The sequence below is a fragment of the Molossus molossus genome, unplaced genomic scaffold, assembly GCF_014108415.1.
Source record: "Molossus molossus isolate mMolMol1 unplaced genomic scaffold, mMolMol1.p scaffold_m16_p_22, whole genome shotgun sequence".
In the NCBI taxonomy this organism is placed as follows: domain Eukaryota; kingdom Metazoa; phylum Chordata; class Mammalia; order Chiroptera; family Molossidae; genus Molossus; species Molossus molossus.
In genome coordinates, this window is record NW_023425358.1 from 15,489,284 (window position 1) to 15,505,031 (window position 15,748).

The 15,748-nt window shown below is 48.0% G+C and overlaps 1 protein-coding gene across 1 annotated transcript in view; it reads right to left on the reverse strand.

Annotated features, from left to right (window-relative positions):
- The window catches only part of CDC45 (cell division cycle 45), a 36,384-nt gene extending 20,675 nt beyond the window's left edge, over positions 1-15,709 (reverse strand). Inside the window, exons 1-13 of the mRNA XM_036277266.1 lie at positions 15,622-15,709; positions 14,943-15,031; positions 13,837-13,929; positions 12,667-12,804; positions 11,382-11,528; positions 10,147-10,202; positions 8,744-8,792; positions 7,130-7,191; positions 5,865-5,915; positions 4,132-4,251; positions 2,205-2,336; positions 1,824-1,922; positions 1,048-1,209 (exon numbers count right to left, since the gene is read on the reverse strand). Coding sequence (XP_036133159.1) covers positions 1,048-1,209; positions 1,824-1,922; positions 2,205-2,336; positions 4,132-4,251; positions 5,865-5,915; positions 7,130-7,191; positions 8,744-8,792; positions 10,147-10,202; positions 11,382-11,528; positions 12,667-12,804; positions 13,837-13,929; positions 14,943-15,031; positions 15,622-15,709 — 1,286 coding nt within the window. The remainder of the gene's footprint in view (positions 1-1,047; positions 1,210-1,823; positions 1,923-2,204; positions 2,337-4,131; positions 4,252-5,864; positions 5,916-7,129; positions 7,192-8,743; positions 8,793-10,146; positions 10,203-11,381; positions 11,529-12,666; positions 12,805-13,836; positions 13,930-14,942; positions 15,032-15,621) is intronic.
- Positions 15,710-15,748: the final 39 nt, after the last annotated feature.

Consider the following 15,748-nt stretch of genomic DNA (forward strand, 5'->3'; position numbering starts at 1 on the left):
GATGAACCTTGAAAACATTATTTTAAGTGTTGTTTTAACACTGCACAAAAGCAACAGAGGGACAGTTCTCTGAAGTTATAAAGGTCTCTGAATCATGTCTTCTCCTAAAAAGCCTGGGTAACTAAATTCATAAAGAAAATGAGCAACAGATGAGTATCAAGGCCAAATCCTCCCAAAGAAACTATTAGAAAAAAGAGACTGAGGAGCAGATTAGCACCCCTATCAGCAATGAGAGTACATTAGAAATACATGCCCTCAAATGATCAAAACTGCAGTGTTACATCCTATTTCAAACCAAGCTAAAAGACATTAAAAATAATGTAAGACATCTCAGGAAGTAAGATAAGAAAAAAATAAAAATAAAAGATGAGCCCTGGCCGATTTGGCTCAGCAGTTAGAGTGTCAGCCTGCGGTCCCGAGAGACCTGGGTTTGATTCCCGCTAAGGGCATGTACCTCGGTTGCAGTTTGTCCCCGGCCCTGGTTGGTCGTACGGGTGGCAGCCACTCGATGTGTCCCTTTCACATCAATGTTTCTCTCTCTCTCTCTCTTCCTCTCTCTCCCTCCCACTCTATCTGAACAAAAAATGGAAAAATGTCCTCAGGAGAGGATTAAAAAAAAAATAAAAGATGAACCCTGGCCAGTTTGGCTCAGTGGTTGGAGGGTTGGCCTGCGGACCAGAGTCCCGGTTTGGTTCCCGCTAAGGGCACGTACCAAAAAAAATAAAAGATGAATGAGAAATGAAGACTAAACTAGAAGAAAAAATGAATAAAAACACCAGAAATGCCTTAAGAGGTGAAAAAGAAGAAAACTCTCTAAATCAAAAGGAAAAAAGAAGAAGTGAAAAGGATTAAAGAAAAAGTGACATATAGTGGAGATGGGCAGGAAACATATCACTTGCATTCCCTCTCCTGCCCCCCTCTGGTGCACTGTGATTCTAATTCACACTTTCACACCCCAGGGGTCCCTGAGACTTGCCTCCCTGGACAGTGTGAGGCTGAGGGCAGCAGGTGGCCTGAGGGGCTAGAGGTCACAGCCATATCCACTACCTGGAGAGACTGTCCAGAGCCTGGATGAAGTTATCTGTCCCTGAGCCATCTTTCTCGGGGCTCTCCATCAGCGACATGGTAGCAAAGACCACATCACTGGCCAGGAATTTATGCTTGAAGCCAAAATGAACGCTGAAAGTCTGCACACGCATGTCCTTCATTCTGCAAAAGAAGGAAGTGACATGGCTGTCACCTGCATGCACACGGGAGTATCCTCAGTATGGATAAGATCTTACCACTAGGCCAGGACAGCAAAATGTGCTGCTATCCTCCCCTCCCCCAATGGCAGTACAGCTATTTTGGTCAGAGAATGGAAAGGTTAAAAGGCCTGATATACAGCCCTGTAACCTGGGCACTGAGCACCTTTTCCAAAGCGGCTCAGCTGGTTGGGGGCAGAACAATAACTGTCGGGCCGTGTTGTGTATAGTCCTCTTCCACACCTCAGGATGCTAGGAGCAGCCAGGCACAGGTCCTGAGCAGTGCTAGAGAACTGGTTGGACAGAGCGCACCTGAACCCAGCCCCAGTGGACTCTTCCCAGGCCCATTTCTTGTGTCCAGTGAGGGACAAGCTGGATTGACCTCAAATGTCCACACTTCAGCCCTAGGATTTAAGGATTCTAGACCTTTTGGGCACTTCATGAAGCTCTATTTTTAACCCAAAGAGAACTCAAAACTTCAGGCAAGGCTCAGCAGGTCATGTTCATTTGTGCATTCCTGTTTGTTTGTTTTTTGCTGAAGGCTTAACAAATCTTAGTACAAAAAAACATGTTGTTTACCCAAATTTATTCGCAGATTCTTCAATTATCTCCCGCAAATTCTCCTTCAAGGAGATGTCCATAGACTGAAATTTCTGCTTCACCTGCTTCAGGGGGAGACTGGAAAGATGGTAAGCATTAGTCACATGAGCAACCTGGCTTCAAATAGAGAACGCTGACACACCAAAGGGACAGGGAGAATCCCATAAGGGTCCCAGTGGTTGTAAACAAGGGATATCCCGGCGTGGGCCTTTAGATAATATTCTGGGAACACAGATGAGGAGTTTATGGCAGGAACAGGCAGCAGCTAAGTATTACAACCAAGTCAGTCACAATGAAAGGGAGGGGCTTTTGCCTCGGGGATTGCTGGGTTGGGGACTCCAGGCCAAAGCAGTCACTCACCCCATGTCTGCAAGAAACTCCTGGAGCCGCTTCTGCCCGTGCACAGACCAAAGCTTGAACCTGGCTGCAGTGTAGCACGTGTTGCACAGGCTGTCATGGAGGGACCAGTGCTGATAGAGCACCAGGCGGAGACTGTGCCCACAGTCAAGGAGGCTGCATGGTGACCTGGGCCCCACCCACCCTGTGACAGCCCACTATTGATGCTCCTACAGATGGCCTACTCCGTTCACCAGGACACAACCAGAAACTAAACCTCTTTGACCTTAGCTTAATTTGACCCATATAGTTTGCGAGGTTGTGGGTGTACACCATTATCTCTGTGTGACAGAGAAACTGAGGTAAAGGGGTTCTGAGAGCTTGTGTACTTTGGTCAGAGAGAGCCTTGTGGCTTCCTGCATCCTTCACCTGAACCTGCCCTCTGTCTCACCCATCCCCCTGCTGGGACCTGCCCCCCACCCCAGCAAAGTCCCCATTCTTACCCCTCCCCTCTTTCTGAATATGCCCCTCACTGCTCATGGAGTCAACAGTGAGGCTGTGTGGGAGGACATTCCCAACTCCCAAGGCCTCTCCTCTCACACTGGAGGGTCTTAGGCTAGCCCTGCCTGCATCTGACTACCACCACTCCTGTCCCCTAGGCCAGCCCCTCTGCACATGGTAGGCTGTATCCTCTTTGCTGCCCCTCCAGAGGGCTAAGGTCCATGGTTACTGTCCTCTCTGTCCACACTCCAGGCAAGCCCTGCAACTCTTCCTAGACTTGTCGTGGATACCTCCCACATGGCCTGTCCAAATCCATGTTTACTCATCTCAGCCAACACAGCACAGGGAAAGGGAGGTACTGTCTTTGCCTATTCTCTATCCACCACCTAAGCAGCAAACAGCATGCCTCACACTCACCGCTGTGGTCTGACCTAAGCCATCATCCTAACTCCTTTCCTTGAATTGGCAGAACCAAGAACTGAACTGTCACTGCTCTGGGCTCACCGGGCCACCGGCTCTGGCCTCTGAGTCCCAAACCCTGCCTATCTCTCCAGCCCGTTCCTCAAGCTCACCTTAGGGCCTCTATATGGCCAACAGCCTCTGCCCAGACTGCTCCCCTCCCATGGAGCACAGCGAAATTGTAGCATGAGCTGTGGCCTCTCTAAGGACTTTACTGAGCAATGTGGTACCTCCCATTATCCCCTGCTTATTCATCAAAACCCTGTATGATCTCATGAAATGCCCACTCTGTAATCACATGCTAGCTCACTTTTTTCTTAACTGACTTGACAGGAGTCTGCGAGTATCACTAAACTGCCTACACCACACAGGCAGTCCCACCTGCCCTCACCCACATACACCTAGTGTCAGGCCTACAGTGAGCTCTAAATAGATACAGGATGCTTCTAAAAACAGCTGTGGTGTCTAGGAGCCAAAGCCACACACAAAGGGGAGGCAGAGCCTGCATTCCCAGTATCCGGCACTTTGCCCAGCCCAGGGACACACCCTACTCTTGAAGCCTCTTATCTTTTTGTTGTTGTTGTTTTTATTGATTTTTTTAGAGAGAAAGGAAGGGAGAGAGAGAGAGACAGAAATATCAGTGTGAAAGAGAAACGATTGGCTACCTCCTGCACACCCCCCCCGGGGATCGAGCCCGAAACCTGGTCATGTATCATGACTGGGAATCGAACCAGGACCCCTCAGTCCATGGGACAACACTCAACACACTGAGCCACACCAGCTGGGCTTGAAGCCTCTTATCTTGTCTGCTACCCATCCTGGGGACACAGTAGCCACAGCTGCACAATATGCAGCTCTGCAGCCAGCAAGCATGCCACACACAGAGGACATGGGCTGCGGTCTGCAGAGGTGACAAACAGCGCATAACAGAGCAAAGCACCTGAGGGCAGGGGAACTGCCTACCCCCCAAAGGCCTGAGCCACAAGGATACTCATACTCAAAGGAGATGCGCATGCAATCCACGGAGAGGGAATTCTCCTCGTCCTCATCCCGGTGGTTGTGCCGGGACACATGGCGCTGCAGGATGCCAACGTCAGTCACGTACTTCATCCTAGGAAGGAAGCACACTGCTGGCCTGGGTGGGCTTCCCCCTCTCTCTCAGGGGTCAGCCCACCATGCAGACTGTTCCTTCCAGGACTAAGAAAGCTTACCACCTCTTCCTAGAAACCAAGCATGACGAAGGGGGTGGCAAGGCCAGGCAGCTGGTAGAGCTGAGCAGACAGAGCTGAGAGGGGTGAGCTCTGGCCTCCGCCACCTCCCTTGCACCCTCCTCTGGGCGTCAGCTGCCCTGCCGTTACTTGAAGCCTCCTGAGAGTGGGCATTGCAAAAGGCCACAGACCTACCCACCAGCCACAGTCAAGTGGACAGACCCCATAAGTAACAGTGATGCACGGCAGAGGGTGTGGACCAGGCACAGGAATGCTTCTGAGCATAGTAGGAAAGGGCAGACCTAGATCCACCTAAAGATGGCTACCGAGCAGGATAGGGACAGTGGGGAGGCCACAGGCCAGGAATGGTGCCTGGTGCTGCACACACCCCATGCTACACTTAGCAGGGAATGGGGAGTGAGGCCCAGCTGGGTGGCAGGCTGAGAAAGATGACAGATCCAGGAAGTGCCCCAACCTGTGAAACTCAGGACCCTCCCACTCCTGGGGCCACACTACAGACTTAGACAGATGGGGGAGGCAAAAAATAGGGGGTACTGGAATCTTTACAAACTGAACAAGGAGGCTGTATCTGGGGAAGTGTCAGGCGACAGACTCAGGTCCCCTGGGAAAGGGTTAGTGTCTTGAAGCCAAGGTCACCCCCCTTTTTAATCCTCACCCAAAGATATTTTTCTAGTGATTTTTAGAGGGGAGGGAAGGAGGGAGAGGGAGAGGAAAAGGGAGGGAGACAGAGAAACATCGATGTGAGAGAGACACATCAATTGCTTGTCTTGCGCATGACCCCAAACAGGGCCAAGGATCGAACCTACACAACCCAGGTTCGTGTCCTTGACCAGGAATCAAACCTGATTCCCGCAAGCTGACACTCCAACTGCTAAGCCATACTGGCCAGGGCATCAGGGTCCCTTTGATTCCCCTGGAGTCCCTACTCGATGGCCACCAGAGGAGTGGGGCACCAGCACCCTGCCCCTCCATGGCACCTGCATTTTGGGTGGCCTTTCAGCTTGTCTGTCCAACTCCAATGGCAAGCACCAAAGCCTGCCCATCAAAGGAAAAAAAGGATTCATTTCATGCCAGCCCTCCCTGCAACCCTCACCCACCCTCCCTGGCAGGACTCTTGGGACCTTCACCTCCTCCTCATATGACCTATGTCCTCATACTGCCATGACCACACCTCTGCTTGGCCATGCCCACAACACAGCAAAAATAGTACCTAGAGGGAGACTGGCCTCCCTCCTCTCACCTCTGGCTCCACCTGCTGGCTTCCAGAGGGTGGACAAAACATCCACATAAGGCCACATGCTATTCTGCGAGTTCCTGGTACTAAGCCCTTCCTCAGTGACAAGGACCCAGGCCCAATGCCAGCCGCTCCTCAGTGGGGCTGTACAGTGATGCTGCCACCCATTCTCCCTATTGCAAATTCAGAGGCTGCAGCCAGACTGAGTATGTGGTCACAGCACAGGCCAACCTCGAACAGCTTGAGGGAATATGTCCTTACTGAGTGATTCTGTCTTGTACCCACTGGTCTGTTAGTCCAACGATGGCCCACCTGGAAGGAGAGGAGAGGGTGATGAAGCAGTGAACAGGGTGGGGCAGGCAGGAGTGTCCTGTCATCATGGCCAGAGCCAGGCCCACCATCAGATAGGCAGCCCCCTTTTCAGGGTGGAGAGGTGACAGGGGGAGACTGAAGACTCCTGGTTAAGTGTCACCACTGCAGGAACTTTTGATACACAAGGAGGAAGATCAAGGACAAGGATACAGTACACCACCCTCTGGATCCTGGCTCACCTGTCACCCTCCACCCTCGTCCTGCCAGTACAAGACTGCAGCAGACACCCATGCTCAGGTGCTGGGGGCCCCGGCTGCCTCTCTACCTCTACCTCTAGCCCTCACATGACGCCTCTCTCTGTGATACACCTTCAGAAAAGCATACCCTTGTCACATCCACGGCTCCTTGTCCTTCCAGTGGGACATAAGAATATCAGCTTTTAAGCCCCTTAATAACCTTCCAAGGTTCCCTCTCCAAGCTTATCTTTTTTGGATGAGATAACAGAGATCTAGGCTGAACTGACCTCCCTGGGGTCACAGCTGGCCCACAGCAGGAGGTGTGTGCCATCTGCTGGTCCCAGACAGCGTCCTTCAAGAGGCCCCTCCAGGCCCACAGCTGAAAACAGCTGAGGACACTGGGCACAAAGTGAGGCAGGAGAGGCCCTGGGGATGAGAGACTAGTCACTGGAGCACCCACCACAAATCACTGTGCAGCATGTCCCTACCTCATAGGGACCTCTTCAGAAAATGCCACCTGGGGTGTCATCCCTGGGACCAACCCCATCTCCCTTCAGACTCTTCCACAAGTGTGCCAAGAGCTCCTGCTTGAAGCAAACTCAGAGGTGGCAGGATGATTTTTTCCTAAAACAGATTTCACCATATGCCAGGGTTGTAAAGGTGCCTAGCAGGGGCTGCCTTGTTCAAATCTCATGCTCCTTCTGTAAACTGAATTTCCCGGGCAGCTGCACACAGGCCCCACTGCCCTCTGCACTGGCCACGCCTGAGAGTCCATGTGCTGCCCTGACAGCCTCACAGTTAGAAAGAAAACCAGGGCCATGCACATTCCCAGAAAGGGAGCTGCATCCAATACTCCCAGTGGGAACAGGGGAGGTGCACATGGTGACATCTTCCTCTAGACCTTGACCTCACTGTGGGACAAAGCTGCTAGGGGAAGGAAGCCATGCATGGCAGTGATCTTGACGAGAGGCTACATACCACAGCATGTCATTCATATCCTTGGACATCACCCATGCCAGGTCAAACATCACCATGGCCGACTGCAAGAAAAAGGGAAGCCTAAGTCCAGAGATAGTCATGCTAATGGAAGGGGCATACATCGGGGCCAGACCACAGCTAGGCCAGACCTGAGCTGCCCAGGGCCCAGCTGAACCCCTTCAGATCAAGGGTCTGCTTGACCAGGGTGTGAGTGGATTCTAGGTTAAACAAAGAAAGACAGAGTAACTCAAGTGACCTGAACTATCTCCTCTACTAACTAAAGTCATTACTATGCACACACTTCATCCATCAAGGGAGGGCACCAGGTGCAGCACTGTGCTGAGTGCCCTGGTGATACCCAAAGGAGACATGAATTCAGGAGGTCAGGGACCTCATCATCCTCATGACCCTTTGTCCTCATGCTCCTCCTGGCTGGTTGGCAGCCTCTAACACATTCCCAGTAAGGCCAGGTGAGACAGGGCCTTGGTTCCAGTTACCTGGATGTTAAAGAGAAAGGGGGCTCAGGACTCCTTGTGAGGAAGGTCCTTCTAACATAACTATCCATGGATAGAAGTATATAGCTCCCTATGAGCACAGGGTCTATGTTTTGGTAGGAGACGATGAAGGAGGACCAGTGTCTGACTATAAGATGCTAAAATCTCCTAAGCTGTAAGATACTGGGCTTCCTTCTAGGGAGAGGATTTCCAAGGGAACCATACATATATCTGGAGGGAGCCAGGCACCCACTGTCCGGCCTGCACCTTCTGAGTGAGCAACACCCATCCACTGCTTTTCCATTGACCAAGGCAAAGTGGAGAGGGCAAAAGGACAATCCTTCAAAGGACAATGAGACCTTGACATAAAAGGGACATTGGAAATATGGTGCTCAGAGTTCAAGGCCCCAGGGACTAAATATGGCATGTTTTACTGAAAACTTAATTTTCTAGACTTCCTTAAGGCCCTGAGCTCTGCTCAACACTGCTGGAGCCAACACAGTAGGTTCTCTATATGAAATTCTGTTCCATAACGCACACTGAGAGGCCTTTATAAGTCTCTAGTTTTATCTTCTTACACAGGGAATAATAGACTAGTTCTGTATTTTTTATGATGAACAAAAATAATTACTGCTATTCTTCAAGCACATGTTGGGTGTGAGGGGTAATCCTAATAACTGCCTCTGAAATGAATATTGTTCTTCCTTTAATGGAGGAGGAGAAGCTTAAGACTCAGAGAGGCTGTACCCCTTCCCCAAGGTCACACAGCAGGAAACTGTGGGGCTCAGATTCAAACCAGACTTTTGTGGCTCTAAAACCTATGCTCAGCCCAGCTGGTGTGGCCCAGTGGATGGAGCATCATCCCATGGACTGAGAGGTGCTGGTTCGATTCCCAGTCAGAACACGCGCCTGGGTTGCAGGTTCAATCCCCAGTAGGGGGCATGCAGGAGGGATGTTTCTCTCTCACATTGATGTTTCTATCTCTCTCTCCCTTCCTCTCTCTAAAAAATCAATAAAAACATTTAAAAATAAACAAAACCTATGCTCATTCTTCCTCATGTTTCAGGACACTGACCCCCAAGTCAGAACTTTACGGTGAATTCCATCTATCCATACTTACTGATGTCCCATGATATTCATACTGCTCATAGTCAAAGAGGATGTCTCTTCTGTAACAAAATTAAGTGTGGTATAAAACGTGTGTCTTCAACAGGAAACAGCAAACATTTGGAATAAATGCTAAAATTTGACAGTACTCAAAGAAATGTAAAAAAAGTCACAGTAGTCTTTGTTTTCACTTATTGACTCTTTCTTGGAGTATATAGGCACAGGCTAGGAAGGGAGTGATATAAATACAAACTGCTTGTGGCAACTGAAGATGTACAATGGCACAGTCCCAGAACCCCACTTCTGAGAAACTATCCCAGGACAATTCAAAGGAATAAGCAAGATCAAACTTGCTATATGCATAAGGTTATACACTGCAGCCTTACTTGTCATGGCAAAATACTGAAGTAACATAGAGTTCAAAAGGGAGGGGAATGGTCAGTTAAATACTATGTAGTTATAAAAAGCTGTTTGGAACTATCTAAAAAGGTACATTAGGCCCGGCTGGTGTGGCTCAGTGGCTGAGCGTTGACCCATGCACCAGGTTGCCGGTTCGATTCCTAGTCAGGGCACATGCCAAGGTTGTGAGCCTGATCCCCAGTGAGGGGCATGCAGGAGGCGGCCAATTGATGTTCTCTCTCATCAATGTTTCTCTCTCTCTCCCTCTCCTTTCCTCTCTCTAAAATCAATAAAGAAAAATAAAAAAGGTACATTAGGTGGAAAAATGAAAAAATTAAGTACCTATTATGATTATGCAAAATATGTGCAAGTATTAATAACCCAGGAAGATCAATCCAAAGCCTGAATCTCTTCCTATTAGTGAAAATAGATCATATTCACTTTTCTTCCCTTACATTTCCTGAAACAGTTTTACATTGTCCTTCCACAAGGAACAGCAGGACATAGCAACCTTGAAGGATTGGATCCAACAAGGAATTCCCAGCTTAGGGGCATTGTTGCATGTTCACCTCAAGCTAGAATAACCGTTCCAATATTTATTTTAGAGTACTTCAATATTTAATTTGCAATATGAAGGGGAATTATGGATAACTTAATTTCCTTTTCATATTTTTATTCCTATGAAAAGTTACATAATTGGCATCTAGCTCAACTGTAAAATTTATAAATAAAAGTATTTACATCTGGAAAACAATAAAAATAAAAGAACTAGGAGCCATCACCTTTAACAGATGGCATGTATTTGGGAGCTCTTTGTGCCTGGTCCTGTCACTCAGGGTACCAGGACCACTACAAAAAGGACCTGGAGTTCTCCAATGAAGGAATCACATGCTCATGTAAGGAGCCAAAGGCCCAGAAGTTCTAAACTAAACAAATTATCCTCAAATGGAAAAAAGTACTTGCAGCCACCAGGGACAAAGTAAGTGTCAGTGATGCCACAGACCCACGCACACTCACCTCCGGGCCTCCCACTCTCTTCGCTCCCTCCTTTTCATGGTTTCTGCTACTATTTCCTGATTCAGGGACAAAGAAAGGTTAAGAAAATGAGCCAAGAATGTATCTCCACAGACCAAGAACATTCTGATTTGACAGAAGCCAGTGGGCTCAGATCCAAAACATGGGTATTCCTGTGCCCGGAGTAGTCTTCTCCTGAGAAAGGGAGATGAGGCGGGAGACGGCAGGACTCCTCTGGCCCATCAGCACTGAAAACACTGTGACAAAAGTGGATACTTCCACAGCGCCTGCTCAGGCTACAGTCTGTCTGCGTTAGCTTTCAACACCCCCCCCCCCAGGTCATATGGGATAGGCACACAGCTACTTCACACTGGCTTCCCCTCCAAGTTAATAAGAATTAATGTTTCTTACATCCTACCATGTTATAATTAATTATTTTTAATTCTCACCCAAGGGTATGTTTATTTCATTGATTCTAGAGAGAAAGTAAAGGAGAGGGAGAGAGAGAAACCTCAATCAGTTGCCTCCCATAAGTACACCAACTGAAGATCGTACCCGTGACACAGATATGTGCCCTGACAGGACTCATAAGGCACAAACCACTCATCTTTGCACACAGATGCTTCCCCTGGGACCAAGCCTGGCCGAGGACCACAGACCCATGCTGCTTCTCCATGGTGACTGCACAGAAAGCAATTCTGGAGAGGAGTGGGGAAGGAAGGTGATGCTTATGCAATTTATTGTTTCTTATATTTCTGTCTAGGAATAGAGTTGAGCTGTCCTAAGTTTTATCTCATCTGATGGGATTCTCTAATACAGATAAGAACATTGTGGCTTAAAGAAGTACAGTAATCTGCCTGAAGCCACACAGAGAAGAAACACCTACACCTGCTACCTCCCCGCTATGCCTGAGCCCAGCAGGCTCCAGACTGACCTCTAATCTCTGGGAGTGACAAGTTCCTTAAGACTGGTGAGAGGCCCTGGCCGGTTTGGCTCAGCGGTTAGAGCGTCGGCCTGGGGTCCTGAGAGACCGGGGTTTGGTTCCCGCTAAGGGCACGTACCTCGGTTGCAATTTGTCCTCGGCCCTGGTTGGGTGGCAGCCACTCAAATGTGTCCCTTTCACATCGATGTTTCTCTCTCTCTCTCCCTCTCCCTCCCACTCTATCTGAACAAAAAAAATGGAAAAATGTCCTTGGGCGAAGATAAAAATAAAAGACTGGTGAGAAGCCCAAACCCACCTCTTCTAACCGTGTGCGTTTCTCAGAAGGCTCTGACCCGTCATCCTTTTTATATTCCGAATGTTCATCCTCCTCCTCTTCGTCCCTGAAGATGTCATCATAGGCAGGAATTTCAAGGTCATCATCTTGTTTAATAAGTAGTTTGATCTAAGATTGAAACAAAGAACAATCAAGTCTATCTTCTCTCCTGACAGAAAACTATTCACATGTTTTTCTCTCAAAGTATCTTATTTCCTAATTGGTTGCCTCATAACTTTTCTGTACATACAAATAGCCACAAGACTGAGAATTTCAACTTCTCAAGCATTTAAAATTTTTCATCTCCATTAAGTGAAGTGCTAGTGTTACACCACACCGTTTGCAGAAATTACAAAAACTTGAAAACTATCACATTCTACATTCTACATGGGAAAAAACTCCCTCTTATGCCATACACCAAGCCAACAAAACAAACACCCCACAACTTGACAAAGGACACAAAGATGTACAACTCCGAAGTGAGTAAAACCTCTGTCTCTAAAAGTAGTTCTAGGCAGGCTGACTTCTCTTTGAGAAACCTTTCACATGAGAATTCCAGGTGAAATTTTGTTAAAGTAGGTGGGAGATCACCTCAGAGAAAGGTTAGATGGCTGCTCTGCACCAGGCTCCCTGCTTACTGCTCAGGGATTCAGAGTAAGCGCAGCAGATCCATTTTAAGCTAACAGTGGCCTGCCTGGCAAGTGTGCTCAGTGACTTGAGTGTCAGTCCCATGAACTGAGAGGTTCCAGTTCGATTCCCAGTCAGGGCACATGTGCAGTTGCAGGCTCAATCCCCAGTGGGGGGGGGGGCATTACAGGAGGAACCCAATTGATGTTTCTCCCTCTCTCTCCACTTCCTTTCTCTCCACTTCCTTTCTCTCTAAACAGAACAAAACAAAACAAAACATATTTTTTCAAAAAGCTAACAATTGCCTTCACACCCCCGATTTGCTGGTCCTCATGCCACTCCTTGGATGGGCAGGGCAGATGCTTCTGAAGTCCCTTGATATTTAACGAGGCTAGGCTGGGCCTAAGCTCCAGGGCAGGCTCGGTGCAGGGTTTGGTCCCCAGTCCTTTCAGGTCAAGCAAATCCCACAAATGCATTCTAAGCAACTCCAAGGGTTAGATGTCACACTTCTCATCAAAGATGGACAAAACCAGATTATTGTCTTGCTAAGGTCACCAGGTGCAGTGCTGTCCTTGGCATTAAAAGGAACAGAAATAGATTGGAGAATGCCAGAGAGGCATGGGCCCAAAGGCCTGGTTACCTGGGTATCATTGTACACATTCACAACATTGACTGGCCTGTGGGTGTCACACACAAAAAATATGGCGTCATCATCAGGTTGAAGGATATCCAATAGGTCTATGTTAGCTCCACAGTTTATGAGGATAAAATAACGGAACTGAAAAAAGAGAGATATTGTGAAGTAAAGGTCCCTTTATCTTCCACACACTAGGTCTCTGAGTCCTTCTGTTGAGATATATCAAACCCTAATACTTGACAAGGCCTTGATAGCAAGGGGCCACCAAAAGGGCCACAGCTGGCCTGTGTTAAGTGCTTTAACATACTCCACATACTATTTAGTTCCCATAACAACACTGTGAATGGTTTTCCCCACTCATCATGGAACATGCAGAGGCTCAGCATGCCCAAGTCTTATAGCATGCCTAAGTCTGATGCACGGAGTCAAGAAGTTGATGAGGAGCAGACCAGGACTTCAAAGGGGTAACTGGGCCTCTCCAGATCTCAATCACTCTACCATGATGAACTGCCTCTCCATGCTAATAGCATTCTACAGGTTTAAAATTTTCGTAAATCTTAGGTAGCCGGTATGTAATGGACACCTAAATATTAAGTTTTTATTATACCCCATCACTATAAAAAATATTTTCCTTATAAATACAGAACTGGGAGAGGTCTCTCCCATTATGACAGGCACTCCAGGTCAGTATTTACCTCTGCCAGACAGTCCTAGATATGGCCAGACTATAGGGACCCTCTTCCATACTCCAGTCCCTGCCAGTGGGGTCTCAAGTGTCCCAGTTCTCATTAAAGCCCCATAGAGATGGGAGGAATTGTGGCCTCTCCTGTTTAAAGTATGTTCCTGGATTCCAAGGTGGAAACTGGGACACATTTTCTTGGAGAGAGAATGTAAATAATAGTCTAATCTAAAATAATTTTAACTAGGCTATATCTAAACAAACTACTAAATTCTAAGCATCTTACAATGAAATATCTGCAACATAAGTTCAGAGTTAAAGGCTGTCCATATTCACTTCTTTTTTTGTTGTTGTTGACTTGAGAGTAAGTCACCCAGACATAATGCTTGTTTTTCTTTTCCATATTGTGTAACATATTTGACACTTAAATAAGAAACTACGACTAAGTTAAAAAAAAAAAAACACCTAATTATTCCAAAATACATCTTGCATACCTGTTCTTTATGTTCAAGAAATGCAGTTTCAAGTTCCTGCCACCCAGAAACGGGAACCAGCGTATACTGCACGTGGTCACACTGAAACAGGGCCTGGAGAGAGATTATTTTCAAAGCTTATCATATTTGGAATGTCTTTAACTTACCTTGATATGCACTTAAAAAATAAGATGAGCCCTGGCCGGTTTGGCTCAGCGGTTAAAGCGTCGGCCTGTGGTCCGGAGAGACCCGGGTTCGGTTCCGCTAAGGCATGTACCTCGGTTGCAGTTTGTCCCCGGCCCGGTTGGTCGTGTGGGTGGCAGCCACTCGATGTGTCCCTTTCACGTCGATGTTTCTCTCTCTCTCTCCCTCCTGCTCTATCTGAACAAAGAAAGTGTCCTCGGGTGAGGATAAAAAAAAAAAAAAGATGAGTTAAGAGACAAATAACATGTGATAAAGTATGGTCAGTAAAACATTAATGGGAAAAACTAGATGACGGGTATATGAGTGTTCACTATACTATTCTGTACACTTTGCCGAATTTTTAAAAATTACCAAAGGAAAACATTGGGAGAAAAACTGATCTTATTTCTAGGTTCTGAGTAGTTCCTGAACCAAGGGCCTGACCAAAGCTCATGTAAACATCCACTGCACCATATTCAAAACTGAACTAATGATCTTCAATAATAAACTAAGGAATCCTGTATTTCCAATATTGTTTATGGCACCGCCATGTGTCAGACCCCACGTCTGAGAAGCCACTACAAGTGTACGGATCTACAGATGTCTCTAATGCAGCCGTTTTTTGGTTTTTTTGCCTAGGTTATTGCAAAAATACTAAGTAGTCTCCCTGACTTCTGCCAAGTCCTCTAACTCACCCAATACTCTCTTGCCAGGGAGGCGACCTCCCAAGATTCCCCCCTCCCAGCTTTGAGTTGTTGCTCCAGTCCCCACCCCAACCTGAGCTCTCACCTGGGAAGAGGTTCCTCACTTTGCTCCTCACCGCCCGCCCTGCTCCCTACCCCACCATGTTCCCTCCGAACTCTACGCCCCTACCTCCCGCCGGGGCCCACCCTGCACCCTCACCTCTCCCACGGCTCCACCCTCCCAAGGTCCGCAGTGCTCACCTGAAGGATCTTGCAAGCGCACAAAGCGTCCACGTCCGAAGCCACGAAGAGAAGGACCCTCTGTCGGGGGAAGAGAGAGAGAGAGAGAGCTGAGCGCAACACTCCTAACCTGAGCCCCTCCCATCTTCCAGCGACCTCTCCCCTTCATCTCTTCCCCACAAAAAAAAGCCTCGGGTCCAAGACAGAGGGGTCACCTGGTTCTGGACCACCTCGTAGAACTCTTTGCGGAAATCGGACACGAACATGACCACGGCGGCGGGACACCCAGAGCTCGCGCTGAGACACCAAGAGCCCCGACGGTGATCAAGAATCCCGCCAAATCAGGTTTCTTCCAATTGGCCCACGGGCCAACCAATAGCCAGTTAGTTCCCAGCCTTACTTCCTTTATGATTGGGTCACATTGCAGCAGTTGTAAAGCTCCGCTATTCACTGCTGGAAGATTCTGTCCCTCCCCTTAGGCGCGTCATCAACAAGCTGGACGCAAACACGTTTGACCGGAAACTCCACCAGCGACGGACATCTTTACTTTGGGCATAGAATCCTAGTGCTCCTTCCTTAGAACTCCAAGAAAAAGAAACTATCTCATATTAAATCAAATATATTTATGCATCGAACAAAGGCCTCAGTTTGTGCTTTCAGTAGGCCCTTGGTCTAGTTCGAAGGTGGATGTGTAGCTTACTTCCGCCCGAGCCCTCCAGAGCTGCGGCAGGTTTACGTGCATTCTGGGTAGTGTAGTCAATAAGGAAAATGGACTCTAGTAAGTTCATCTAGAGGGGGTGACTCTCAACCTGTAATTTTAAATAATT